Source organism: Linepithema humile, chromosome 6, assembly GCF_040581485.1.
Source record: "Linepithema humile isolate Giens D197 chromosome 6, Lhum_UNIL_v1.0, whole genome shotgun sequence".
In the NCBI taxonomy this organism is placed as follows: Eukaryota; Metazoa; Arthropoda; class Insecta; order Hymenoptera; family Formicidae; genus Linepithema; species Linepithema humile.
In genome coordinates this window covers 22,793,339-22,808,215 of record NC_090133.1, presented here as the reverse complement: position 1 = coordinate 22,808,215, position 14,877 = coordinate 22,793,339, and the positions used below count along the sequence as shown (strand labels likewise).

Here is a 14,877-nt window from a genome sequence, read left to right as displayed (position 1 = left end):
GTGCTCCCTAAATGTATTACTTATCTTTTACTTGCTAGAGATTCTATACATAGCATCATCTATATAAAAAAATACATATATATTTTCACTTTTAATTACATATTTGTTTGTGGATGTATAACGGAGATAAAAATTATATTAAATTATGATAATAACGTGGTGATAGTTTTAAAGATTGTTTGGAAGAAAGATCGTGGAAAAGGATGTTAATAATAATCCCAGTGTTATGTTTCTAATTCGTAACAAATGTTCATTAAACTTTATTCCACATCGTGTATCACATTGCTTTTCAGAACAAGCGTCTCGATATTCAGTATACAGATATTTAATCTGTCGTTACGCATTTGTATGATTCGTTTTAATCTATAAAGTAGACGCATTCCTCGACTTGCAAGAGTGCATTGTTGCTGAAAAGTTTTGTGCTGTATAGATATATACATATGTGGGTGTATATGTAAGTGTTCATCGGAGATTAGAAAACGCGTTATTAGTTCTGTCTTATGTAAAATTCGACTGTAAAACGTCTGTGTCTCGACATAGTAGGTCTTCGCAGCAGCCCAATCATAGGCTTGCGCTATTAAGGCACTCTATGCCAGGAATATACTTAGCATGTACGAGCAGCAAAATGAGACACGAAATAGAATGCAAATAGGACAAAAGAAACAATTCGGGTGAAGTAAATAATTATACATGTATGAAAATTATCGTTAATATCAACTAAATTAAAAATACGCTAAAATTAATTGGACGGCGGTCTAACACTTACATCAATCGACCCGTTGTTAATTGCAGTCGTTGTAAAAATTGGCAGTAAAAAATGCAGCGCGCGACATGATTTATATGTATATAAATAAGCTCTTTTATCTCTACTGCTATTCCGATTCATCAAGGATAAAAATTCAATTCCCTTTATATTATAATTCGGTATATATTAATATATAAAAAAAAGAAATTCGATGGGATTCCATAAATAAAACGGGTCGTTTGGAAACCTATAACGAATTAATGTAAACGCTACGTTGTGGTTAACTATGAACGGCAATGAGATTCTCGATTGCACCCTTTGAGCGACATATTAATATCGCTTTCTACGGCACATGTGTAACATTCTTTGTACTCTGATTACACGTGCCTTTTTTTTAAGTTGCTCGGCAGACAGATCTCGTAATTTCCGGACGCATTAGCAATAATAAATTCCTTTATCCATTCGCACGTAAAACTGGCAACTTGAGTCCAGATTTGATTCTTCTGACATCCAATGGAAATTAATTAATATATCCAATTAACTGGAACCCATTGATGCTCCGTGGCTAAGGCATCCAAAGCTGCAATCACCTGCCTGAACGTGTTATCAAAATCTTCATTCACGATCACTAAGTCGATGTACTTTTCGTAAGCTCTTTGCAAGGCCGCGGACTCCTCTAATGTGGATCTCAAATCGTCTTCCTGTTATCAAACAGATTATTAATTAATTGGGTGTTTTTAATGTTAATTAATCGTAAGACTTATGAATTTTGTATAAATTTTGTTTCGAGAAAAATGATGCTTTAATGCGATATAAGTAGAATCATATGAGAGCGTCATTTGCGAATTAAAAATATTATAAATACATGCTAGGATTACAATCACATATGAAGATCGAATGGAATGGCATTGAATTAAACATAAATATCATGCAATACAAACCTCATATAAAGATGCAAGGGATTCCAACGTTCTGGCTCTTCTGGAACTGTATCTGATGGAACTCTGACGGTCGAACTAGCAAAGCCAACATCAAATTTATACAACGAATTAACTAAACTGGTAGAATAAAAATTAAACTGAATAAAAACAAATAAGTCGTTGCTAGCATTACATAATTCAATAGAAGGAGCTCTAAAGAACGGAGATTAAAGACGTAGGGAAGGCAATTTTTATAAAATGTAATTAAGTTCTGCATGAAAATACCGTTAGATTCCGACTGCTGGCACCAGTCGACCTCCCGAGATCGTATAAAGATTTCAGCTGCTCCATTCCGGGTGCGGCGATAAATATGACGTAAGGCATAAATTCTGTACTGTTATGGAGGATCTTGAGCGCGGCCGGACTGCAGTCCAACACGCACATCTTGCCAGCCCTTATCAGTTCTCGTACAGAATCCAATTTAGTACCGTACAGGTGTCCACCGTGTTCACCGTGTTCTAAGAATCTGTGCTCTCTGATGTCAGTCTCCATGGACTCGCGATCGGTAAACCAGTAGCTTTTACCGTTTTCTTCGAGAACTCTAGGCGGTCTCGATGTATCTGGAAAAAAGATGGTGCTGGTTAAAATGCTACTTAACTCATCGATAGATGAAACATTTATAGAGTAACGTCACTCACATGGTACTATAGTGCCGAATTTATCGGTATCGCTATTGATCAATCTATTTTTCAAGGTCCGCCGGCCTACGCCGCGTGGACCGACCAGGGCTAAGGTTTTGCGACGGAACGGCGGCATTCGAGCGACCTCCTCGTAGAGAAGCAGCTCGGCACTGTCGAATTCGCCGTTCGACTTAGATTGATACATCTTCCTCTTTTTTTTCTTGGATATTCTTGTACCGCAGATGCTAATCTTGTGAACGAAATCGGCCTCGGGCGGCACGAAGGCTTTTCTGCGCTCTTCCAGCTCCAAGGAGGGTACCAGACCTGGTGAGCCGAGACTCTCGCCCTCCACTCTTCGCGCCTGCCACCAGTTTGGATCGGCCTGATCAACGATCTGGAGAATGTCGCCCTTTTGAAAAGGTAGACCGATTTCTTTGCAAGGCAACAACGTGTCCTCCGATGGATCGTAATCGAAGAGAGCTCTCATGTAACACTGCAACAATAAATTAGACAAGGTCATTACGACGATCGAATCATTACGATTTTCATTGCTCTGATTACGACGTGACATTGTATTTTCTCTACCTGAATGAGCATCGTAAGGAGGACAAAAACGTGACAGTTATCGGGAGCATCGAGGCGGAAATATGACTTACCGTGGACTTGAGAAGCCGATTCGCATCGGAAGCGATGCCCGGAGCCAATTTCAAAGATAAATTGTCCTTGGCGTCTTGAATCGCCTGTTGGAGCTCTTCGGGATTTCGAACTCGTTTTCCATTGACTTCGAGTATTACTTCGCCTGCTCTCAGCAGCTCTTGACGAGCCGCTGTGCTGCCACCGAGAATTCTGGCGATAATTAAGTTTCCAGACTCGTCGACCTGCACTGTTAGTCCCTGGAAGAATGCAGAGGCAAAGATAAGCGTCCCGTTTGACGATAAACAAAACGTTCAAAGGTTTCTCCGCGTGACGATAAACAAAACGTCAATCGACCGACGATGTAGAAAACTGCTAACCACATTTCAGCGTGTTAAAGAATCTTAAAGCACACGGTAGCGGAAAATCGCTGAAACATATGGCACTGGAAATCGCGCCTGTCTGAGAAATAAACATTCGTACTTGTTTATGAACTGCAAGTAGCATTTCCATCTTTTCTTCGAGCGAATCTGGCGAACTAAGTTGAGGATAAAGATTCTCTCACGATAAACTTTTCAATCTCTCGTTCTAAATAATTCTAAATCCAGTTTTCCGCATATTTTAATTGAAATATTTCTCTTAAATACTAATAACTACGCTATTCTTATTAAACAGAAAAATTAAGAAAACATTTTTTATAATACATAAAGAAGAGGACAAATTTGTAGATTGAAATTAAAGTTAATTGATTATCTTTTCTCGAACACTAATTAACAATTTTTATCAATTTAACTTGATGCAAAATTATCTCTGTATGCTGACTTACCAAAGGTTCATCTGGTTGTCTTCTAAAGCCGACCACCCTGATAGGCGCCTCTTCTTTCTTGTTCGTTGGCATCGTCACCACGGAAGGCTTCGACTCAGAAGATGCTCCTCTGCGTTCCACAATCGCGTCGTGTGTCTCCAAAAGCGCTTTCAGATGCGAGCTATTGAGAAGATTCACCAGCTCTCTGGCGTTCAGATTGCCGGAAGCTCGAAAGGCGTGACACACCTCGTCGACGATGTCACAGACGGACGAGCATACCGGTTCCACAGGCACCGGCGGATCCTCAAGACGCTCCTGGACCTAGCAGACAGAAATTTTAAATCAAAACCTGTTGAAAAACTGGTTTCTCATGAATCTTAGAGATGAGATTCCTTCACAGTGCAACGCTTTCTTTTCATGCTGGCACGCAGCTCTACCTGTGTGTACTGTCATTACGTTATTTACCGTGTTGTTTAGACGTTGACTAATAATGTATGTATTTTTCCTTTTGCTATTTAATTAACAGCTTCCTTAATTTTGTATTTTCTAGATTTGTAATTCCGTGTTTCGAATCGAGAAACAAAACTGGACTGTTAATTTGTTGACATTTCAATATTGTTTAAATTATACAAGTAGAATATCTTTATTACGATATCCATATTTTAACAACGTGGCTTTTGCCAGTCAAAACGAGTTTCTGCGTTAAATTTGCCAGAAGATTGCAAGTTGAGAAACTACGTGCTGTTGAATCAACAAATTTCTTCCAACTTGGCCATTTCAATGCGTTCTTGCAACTAGATTTGTTAAATAAACAACTCTAATATTTATACACAGCATGAGTTCAAAAGTATTGTTGCGAGCAATTTTGCAAGATAATTTTGATTTCACATTTTTTTCTAAAAATTATATATTTTTATTTTATTTCGCGCTGAAAGAAGTCGCGCAAATCAAAATATGTCACCGGTTAAAACGTTTATGTAAAAAGTTGCAAATTATGAGATGTGTTAAATACAATCAAAAAGAAATCTGACTTTTAATGATTGATGTCGTCGGCGTCTGATTGGATTAGAGTTAATCTAATCAACACGTAAGAACATTTAGTCTGCTCGCTTGCCTAGAACGGTCTCTACCAGTCTCTCATTGCAACGAATGGATAATGGGAAAAGTAGGTCACTTATTCGACGACGCGAATGCTGGAACTTTTCAAGAATACGACCTATTACGGTTGCTTGACGTGAACTAAATGATTAAAGACGATGATTCACTATCGAATTATTCCCTCTCAAGAACTTCTGCAATCAACAACCGCAATCGAGCTCCGAGCACCGACGATCATTACGTGCGCTTTGCCGACTAGCAGCATCAGACGAGAGCCGTACGTGCTCGGCGCGTTACGAAACCGGCGGCTAATTTCTCGATGACTAATGACCGGCTTGAAACAACGGTTTCAATAGCATAATGATTATACAATAAAGTATAAATGGTTCTTGAGAATTTTTCAATGTTCCAAATTCTTTATTTCGTTTGTGCCTCACAAGTTCGAGCACGACTCGCGAATCGATATTTAACGCACTGTATTTATCAACACGCTTCGTTGCGGATCATTAAATCGACGTGATAAACGACCAGTGAAAGAGATCAAGCTTTCTCCGAACAGTTTCATCGAAATTGTATCAGTTTCGATTGTACAACAAATACCAAATTTACTGAAGACTGCGTCAGAGGTGCACTCACTATAGCCGCACGCTACTTGTTTATGAGCTATAAAACTTGGGTATTTATTTATCCACTTCATTGCAGAGATCATGGCTTCGAGATGCAAGATGAATCGTTTTACGTTCCTGCGAAGAACGAGACATTCGATTCGCATTGATCCCCACAATCACGCTGCATATCCCCGCCGAGAAAGTGACGATTGACGCGGCACATTTTCTACGCGAATCACGACCGCAATAATTGCAGCAAAGTAAACGTTTTTTTTTTCCTGAATATCATTGAGACTCGCCATCGAAAGGAGTTTTTCACATATCGTTCTCAGCAATCGGCCGAATCAAACTATACATACGGCAATCCTACCGTCGCTTCATCGCACACACCTTTCGATCTCCTACCGAGCCATTATTAACGGCATTTCGCGTCTCTCCGACGTCGCACCTTTCTACGTTCCACTTAAAAGTGGAGAGAAGCACAAAGCCGAGGAGGATGATCTCTCGCTCGACGATCTCTCGACGAATATTTTCCCGCAGATATTTCCTTCCGCGTTAGTCAGGAACAACGCTCACCTGAAGAAAGAGTCGTGGCGCGGTGCTCCGAACGCACTGATGACGCTGAACGCGGTCGTGTCGGTGCCCCCGCTGTAGTATCGATCGGCGAGGGTCGAGACCGGACGTACACGAGGAGAAACCAGATCTATCACAAGGGGCAAGTGGCACGCAAGATGCTGACTAAAGGAAGATACTTAAGTTCCGTATGTCGCGCGACACTCGCTTAGGTAAGCAGCGTCAGAAAACTGCCGCGCCTACTGACGTCGTCGGCTGCCTCCCTCCGCGTAGGCAGCTTGTTCAGGCGAGTCGCCTGAAACAGGTGGGGATCCTTCCTCTCCTAGCATGCAACACTCCGCTACGTTTGCCCCAGGAACGTAACCGTTCATTCAGGAGCCACAATTCCAAGGTCGTCGGTCGAGAAATGCGATATGTGCAAGGCATTTCTCATTGCAGAGCGGCTTTCCTTCTTTTTTGTGAAAATGTCAAAGTGCTCACAGCGTTTCTTCAACACCGCTTCCAAATTTAATTTGAAATTATATCATAAAAAATCGATCGATTTTTTCCTTTTTCTTCATCATTTCTTTTCACCTTTTCTTCATTCATTTTCACGAGAAGACGTGCAAGATGTATATGGAATATTCGCATATGTATTGCTTCTAGTTTAATAGAATATTATTCATAAAAGTAGGATACTTCGTTCCCACGTTCACGATTGATTCCGTTTGTAAAAATAGCTGTAATCGAGCGTAAACACGTTCAATACCGTGTTTCATTTCCAGTTCTTTTTACAATCTAACTTTATTCAAAAGTAGTTTAGATTCGCGGAACAGGTAGCTTCGTTGTTCGTAATGTAAAACCTCGACACATTGTAGCAATCGTACTTTCTCAGACTTCTTTGCTTTGTAAATAAAGAACCGCAACACAGTATATTGAATGATGTAAACATTTTGGAAAAACTATGTAATGCAAACTAAATCGTAAAAAAACAAACGACGATTAAACGCAGAAACAGCGAGTGAAAATAACGAAATTTTTATTTTTAAAATTCTATTCCAGAAATCAATTTCAGATAAAATAGTCGAGTGGCAATATATTTCGTTCAATAAAATACATTTTCCTCATCAAATTATGAAAACAGTTTAGTTCTAGAACTAAATTAGTTTCCTTGTCATTATTAAAAACTGCATAGTCATTTAATAACCAATAACAAAGATATCTGAATGCTCCATTATTAAATGTGTGACAGTTTGAAAAGTTAGCAGTTTAGTGTGACAACAACGACGGAATATGCAGTAATCAGCGAAATTGATTAAATTGTTTGTTGATTCGTGGACAAATTAACGCGAAAGAATTTTTTGCATTGTAGAAAAATAATTCTGCGCATAAATAGATCACGAAAGTTGATCCAGTTACACGGGAAGTTCATCATTCGATTCTACAAGATAAAAAGTTTTGATAAGAATCTGCTTGCATAGCACAGTCCTGTCATTCCACACATGTGGAATCAACATATGTCGTATGCTTCTCCCACTTCCTCTCGTGCGATTACAAAGCCGAAGTCCCCGACTGAAATTACATCGTCTCATACACGCTACGACTTATAAAACACGCACGTAAGTCGCATGTACCATCGTGACACGCATGTCCGCGCTTAGATTTCTGCGAGCACAAGCGATGACTCCGCAGAGGCGCCTATGACCTGTTCAATTATTAAGAGGTCCACGAGGTCGTGGTCAATTATCCAATATTATTAAGAGAAAGGGAGCAAAGTTGTGTGACCATAAATCTCAATTTTCTTCTTCACATCCTATATTCGCAAATTATAATATTCTATAATAACAGTAGAATAATTTCCCACCTATTCGTATACGTAATTGTATGCAATTATATTCATTTTGTCGGGTATTAATTTGTTCCTCTCATTGTTTTCTCTTTCTTTATTGTCACCTTTTCTCTTCGCTTTTCAACGACCAATTATTAAATTTTCTTTCGCTATCTAGAGATTTTCCCACCTTATTTTTCAACAAAGATAATATATTCCACCGCGTTTTTCAGCACTTTCCATTGTTGGTTCACTTTGCTATTAAGGCGAGAGAACCTTCTTAACAGCGGTCCCTGCCCATGACGTATTCTGTACCTGCCAGGTATATATTGTTGGAATGTGGACCCTATTCAGACGAGGGAGAAATGCACGAGTTTCGACGCGCAGGTAAAGGAAAGAAAAAGATTTCGATTTAAAATTTTGTTACAAGGAAAAAACCTGATGTTTGTTAAACTATAAATACTTATGATTATTTTTATAACAAACATATACGAATGTTAAAGTGTTAATGATTGTAGAGGTAACGATGACAAAAATATGTAATCATTTAATCCGTTCTAGTTCTCCTCATTACTTCTGTCCATTTTAATCACAAGAGAAAACATCAAGCGCAAGATACATATTTGAATTTGAATTTAATTTAATTTAGAAACCTTCTTTTCTCAATATTCTTCGCGTGCGTTCGAAAATCTTGCGAGAAAAATCAAAGGAGAAAATATCAAGCGCGAAATATATATTTAAGTTTTAATACAATTTAATTCAGAAACCTTTTTTCTCGTTCGCTCGACGTGGAAAATCATTGCAATCATGCTAGTTAATCTTATACAATCATATCGCTGTGGAAAAAAAAATCGCGTCACGTATATTGCCGATTTAGCCCATAATATTCTCATCGAAGGCCGCGATACTCTTCGTGCTAGAGAAGTGTGTCGCGACCGAAATAGCGTGGGTGTCGCGGATGTTTCGAGAGTATGATGCAAGCACGTGAAGGCACGCAGAGCGAGGAAAAATAACACGCATGTTCCCAAAATTCTTTTTTTTCCATGCTGAGTGATGAACGAGTTTGCCTTCCGCTACATACCACTCGATCAAATTCCAGCGAGGCGGGGTATTATTATTCACTCACGTGAGATAATCGTGTGTATTCAAGTACACACATCGTTTCGCTATGTATGCAATTAAGCGACATACTAGCGACTCAACCGTAACATGCAGAATACATTAATGCACTTTATGAAGGACCCTCGGTGTTGCTCAATGCAATATTTAATCCTGGGAATATTTTAAGGGATTTCGGAACTGTGTAAAATTATATCAGACGATCTCAAATTCACTCAGCCAATTATATTTTGCGAAATCCATTTTTTTAAATGCCGTCTAATGTTACATTATAATATTTTTAGTCGGCATCGGTTCAATAACCGAAATATTTGAACAGACGGCCGAAAACGCTCGCATAATCGTTTCAATTTTTCATTCAACGATATAACGAATCAAAAGGATACCGCGGTGGGCAAAGCTGCTCGTAAATCTGCATGTCGCTCGTAAATTTCTATCATAGTAAACACTGTTAATGAACATATGGACGCACATGGACGCGTTCGACTACATACGCAGCGTGTAGGATAAAATTATCCACTGATGCGTTTATAGCCCGCTCATATTACAAGAAAAACTGCGATTCAGTGTAGCCTTCCCCATTAGAATTTCTAGCGACGCGATGAACAGGACGATAAAAGCTGAGGAAATAAACTGTTACTTAACTGAATTTAATACTCGCAGTTTTTCCATCTTACATTAGAAAATTCAAACATATACCGATGAAAATGTCAAATGTTTTTCACAAAATTCTTATTCAATTTATGGGTAAAAAAAAAAAAAAAAAAACTATAATCTGCCGAGGCAAGGAAAGTCCACAATTATCTCGCATAACGATCTTTCGGTTTACTTTGATTTCAAGATAAAAGACGCACTTACTTTAACGAGAGATGTAACTACCGGGCTGTCAAGAAGTCCCTTCAGAAACAGCAGGTCCGTGTCATCGGCAACTTTACCCAGTTCTTCGATATTGTCACGTACGTGCATGAACGCAGCTGGAACAGTAACGACGCACTCGTTCATAATCAGCTGTGAATACACGGGCCACGAACAGCGCATCGTCGCATACGGCGGCGACAGTAGCAGCGGTTGAGGGAAGTTAAAAGAGGGTGGCAAGTGGGTGAAAAGCGAGGGATGCCAACAGGGTCGCAGTGACGTGAGAGTGAACTCGGGCGTGGCCATCTTTTGGCCTGATCAATATTGGGTCAGCTACAGGTGGCCGATGCATTACGCGAAATCTTTCTCAATTGTCAATCTGATGTAGAGAATTGTTAAACATTTTTAAAAAATTTTAACAACTGCACTCAAAAATAAACTTTAAATTTAATTAAGAAGATAAACGATGAAAATGCGGATAGTATCTGAAAAACATATGAAATTAGCTAATCGATTCGGTCGATGTGATAGTGATAGCTGCTTTTCCTTTTTACGAATTTTGCAATTTTATTTGAAAAATTGTTTTTTATATTTAGAGCACAAAGTAAAAAAAGGAATAACTATTTCTCTTAGAGTTTGCAAAATTATCGGCGACCTGCTACGCGTGCAAACAAGTACAAAATTACAAGTGAAGTATGTTTAGAATTGACTTTATTTAGAGCAAGCTCGAGAGCTGTAAAATAAAGTACTAAATAATATATCTAAGTGCGCTTCAATTAACGTCAACTTCACGACTTCAAGTGGCACCAAGGCTTCTTAGACATTATTATCGTGTCCTATTTGAGTAGTGCTAACATTTGCTTGACGGTTCAATATTATTGATCACGATATTTGTTGCTTTCGGATTCATTTAAACATTTGTACTAAGGAAAACATATGCGTAGAAACTTGATTGCTTGCATTTTGTTTTGTTGGAAATATAGTTTTTAAGCAATTTAAATTTTGTACGATTCATCGATCCATTATGCTCCAGTGACATATTTGAAACTAGAATGATCGATGGAAACCACTTGGCTGTGCAATAATAACCCAACTATACAACGCATGAATGATAAATGCATGCCATTATAAGATATTATGGTATAGATGGAAGTATGAAAGATACAATGTACACGGAATATGCTATTGAATTTTTCGCGCTAATATATATGCGTGATTTATGTACGTTTGCTTAGCTTCGATGCCGAATTATAAAATATTGTATAACAGGAATGTAAAAAACTACATAATCGATGCGTTTGTCACAGCATACGTTGTTACAAATTCATGATCATTCTGTGGAGCTGCTATCGTCAATATATGTGCATTCGTAACGCAGTTACGTTATCAATGATTAATTAATTCATACAACACAGAGTCCCAGAATGCATTGTTGTCAGCAATGTGCTGATGAATTTTACGTGCTAGTGGGCAGGTAACGCAACAGTTGAAAGTCGTCGAGCGAAAGGCGTAACCGTTATGCCACACGGTCGACGTTAAAACCGCGGGAAAAGCAAACGGCGGAAATTATAAATATGCGGCTGGTGATAATATTTGCGCTCACTCCCTCCGGATGTTCAAGGAAACATGCCTCGATATTGAGAACATCTATTCGCATATACGTGGAGTAACAAAATATTTCTTTTTAATTTCAGAGAAGCGACGATGACAATTCTATCGGAAATCATGACGTATGCGAAAAACCGCATCTTGCAATCAATTACGAAATGCTAAATATCGATAATTCGCGGGGCGAGAATGAAAACTTTACCATTGTCGATTTGATGGATAACGCCACCGTTCATGGCATCTATGCTGGCCAGCAATCGCCGATTCTCCAGCTTCTCCTTCCTTCCGAAGAAAACCATGATAGCAACATTCAGTTTCGCGTGCAGAATGTAAAACTATATTCGGACGGACTTTCTAATTTCGCGGAAAATTCGTCTCGAGTTCAACAGTTCACTTTCACATTTTGTTGCATTTTTCATCATATTCTTGTATTTATATAACACAGAATTGTCATTACCTTAAGATAAAAATATCACTTCAAAGTAATTTTCCTCTGCAACTTGCAATTTACAAGATTGACCGTGTATTACCTTAAGATAAAAATATCACTTCAAAGTAATTTTCCTCTACAATTTGCAATTTACAAGATTGACCGTGTATTATCACCGAACATAAACCTATTATCACTGTTCAGTCATTGGTAGTTAATTGCACCATTAAATTTACTACAGTTAATGCTCGCAGTTAAGATTCGTGGGAAGAAAATGTCTCCGTTGTTGTTCTTCTCGCCACTGCCTCGCGGTGAATGGGAACGTTGTCTTACACCTGTCTGGGCCCGAAGGCCCTGGTCCAGACGAGAGAACCGCAAGTGGCACCCCGCCGAGATGGTGGGGCAACCGAGGCAAACTTGATACTCGTTGACTTGTCTCGGCGCGTCACATTACCTTCCCGTTTGTTCAGAATTTATCACAGATAACACCTATCATATGTTTGCACATTTTAAAAGAAGTCACGGAATAAGCGATGTCGCGACAAAAACGGTGCAGCAACGGTGAGAAAGCCAAGGATCGGTGGATCTCGTGAAATCGTAAGCGCGACCGATAGCCGACTAGCTACACAGATTCGAAACTGGCTTTACGAAGGGTCGGAAACGTTTATGTATCCAGAAACAACCCAGCTGGTAGCCACCACGGATCGATGGAGGGAGTAACACGCAGAACGGGAAAGAAGAGAAGAAAAATAAGAGGTGAGAATCGGCGTGACGTCGATTGTTCGACGTCAATCGCGATTTTAGTCTTTCGCGAAAGTTTTTTTTTTTTTTTTTCATCATTTCTTCAATGACAATGTTCCGGGGAAAAGTCGTAAATTATCGTATCTGACTAGAATAAAAAAGTGATAGAATTGATTCGAAGTAGAAACTTGGCATTAGAAACTATTTAACACTATACACGAGGGCTGTTTCGCGAATTGTCGATTGGAAAAACCGATAAAATCTGAATAGATCTGGCATTCAGATGCCAGACGCCGACGATTACCGAAATTGTTTCTATCGTAAATGTTTCGAAGAGGCTTTTCTACGAGACTTTTCCAAGAAAAGGAAATTGTAAGCAATCGTCTCTCGTTCAAGGTTGTATGTCAAGCGCTATCGATTGTTCGCGGTTCTCAAAGACCACGTGCGAGCCATAATCAATCGAATCGTAGACAAAACTTTGAGTAGCTTGCCGATGCCGACAAACTCGATAATATCGACATTCAGATAAATTAAGTATGCGCAATCGGTGTAAATTTTTAGTATTCTACATTCTTTTATTAAATGTCAATAAAAAATACGATTTTAATAAAAGTATCTCTAAAAAATTATTACTCTGATCATTAATTAGAATAATAATTCTCTAAATTTAGTAAAAGAAACATTAAATATCAAAAGTTCTTGCAAATTTTTGCATAAATCTTACAAATCAACATCCAATGACGCATACATCGTAGAAGTCAATTCGTATTTTATAAATGGTGACACATCGGCAACTTGAAAGCCAACTTGACATTTAAAAAAGAAAAGAGTAAAGATATTTGCAATCTTACCCGAAGTAGAGTTCAAGTCTTTTCTGTGAATAATCGACGACAGAGCGGAGCATCCGCAGATGTCATTGATGACGTCTGCCTTCGACTTGCTCTTCCTCATCTCGATTGACTTCCTGAGGCGATCCCGAGCGACATCACGTCTACCCCGGTCGATCACTCAGATCTTCCACTTGAAATCCACCCATTACGTAGGTTCCACGCGAATTCTTCGATCCCGTGGGATCGTCATGCTCGTCCGTCGTATGTTCCACGTGCTGTATCGCTGGTCTTCCTTCGGCAGATCGATGCTTTCCGATCGGGCGATAATCGCGGCTGGTTGCGCGATGGAAATGGGTGCCGTTTGGTGGATCAGGATCTATTCATAGATCGAAACGACTCCGGCGCCAAGTCCAAGTGGTTTTTCCGCGAACGCGAAAACGATACCACGCCACGGTGAGACCACAAGGCGCTCATAAGCCGCGCGAACTCACCGCGACCGGTACTTATAGTCGTTCGGTCCGAAGGGGGTGGCCTTTGTGCACCCTTCCTATCTGTGTCTCTTTCTCTCTTCCACACTCGATTTCCTTGATTCGTAGCAACGCGACTGGTACGCGTTATATCCCCTTCGATCGATAGCAAACGCGCCCATGAAAGGGTCGGAAATATCCTTCGCGGGGCCGCGCGAAGGACTGATGCAAGAAATTGTTATCCCAAAAGCTTCAAATTAGACCACTTCTTTGTGTTTGTCGCCCCAAATTTGTGTTACATTTGGGAAATCCTTTTATGCAATGTATTCGAGAGATCAGAGTTAAAATTATGAAGAAAATCGCGCTTTAGATTAATATTTTTTACATTATTATATTTTTCCCGAGAATGCATTAATATTTCAGGATAATAAAATGTTTGTTTGTACGACTAAACTCATTTTATAAATGTTATATGTGTAAAAATATGCCATTGGCTTTTCCTTCTCTTTGCTTAAAATGTCATGCAAAAATAATAATTTAATTATATCTAAATTGAGATTTACCAGCGCGTTTTTTTCATCATTTTATTAATATAAAAATAAAACATTGGGGAAATATTAGTAATGTAAACATTGAGGGAATTTCTCCCAGTAAAGTTTTTACTGTATTTTAAGAGCCAGCCATCTACTGGCGCATCGACTAACACGAACCAAAGAAAGTTAGTCTGGTAGGCAGTCAGGTTGAAGCAAAGGGAAAGCTTAACAGTAGGTAACCAAGTCGCGGCCTTTCTGTATTTCATGTTATTAAGACGAGATGGCGACTAGTTTCAATTTACCGCAGTAGCGTTGTTTCTTAGAATTTTTTTTCTAATTTTTACAGGATGTACATTATAACAAAATAATATTGCAATTTTTTGTATGTTGGAAAAGCGGAAAATGTTAATAAAATGACGTAAATA

The 14,877-nt window shown here is 39.1% G+C and overlaps 1 protein-coding gene across 7 annotated transcripts in view; it reads right to left on the bottom strand.

The window, feature by feature from the left end:
* Positions 1 to 224: 224 nt before the first annotated feature.
* The window catches only part of vari (MAGUK p55 subfamily member vari), a 126,100-nt gene continuing 111,447 nt past the window's right edge, over positions 225 to 14,877 (bottom strand). Inside the window, exons 1-8 of one of the 7 annotated variants that reach the window (XM_012368234.2) lie at positions 13,474 to 14,369; positions 9,847 to 9,962; positions 3,805 to 4,104; positions 3,002 to 3,238; positions 2,364 to 2,838; positions 1,951 to 2,285; positions 1,687 to 1,761; positions 225 to 1,446 (exon numbers count right to left, since the gene is read on the bottom strand). In XM_012368234.2, coding sequence (XP_012223657.2) covers positions 1,270 to 1,446; positions 1,687 to 1,761; positions 1,951 to 2,285; positions 2,364 to 2,838; positions 3,002 to 3,238; positions 3,805 to 4,104; positions 9,847 to 9,962; positions 13,474 to 13,573 — 1,815 coding nt within the window. In that variant the 5' untranslated portion in view covers positions 13,574 to 14,369 and the 3' untranslated portion in view covers positions 225 to 1,269. The other 6 variants (XM_012368236.2, XM_067356762.1, XM_012368232.2 and 3 more) reach the window with 6 other exon arrangements.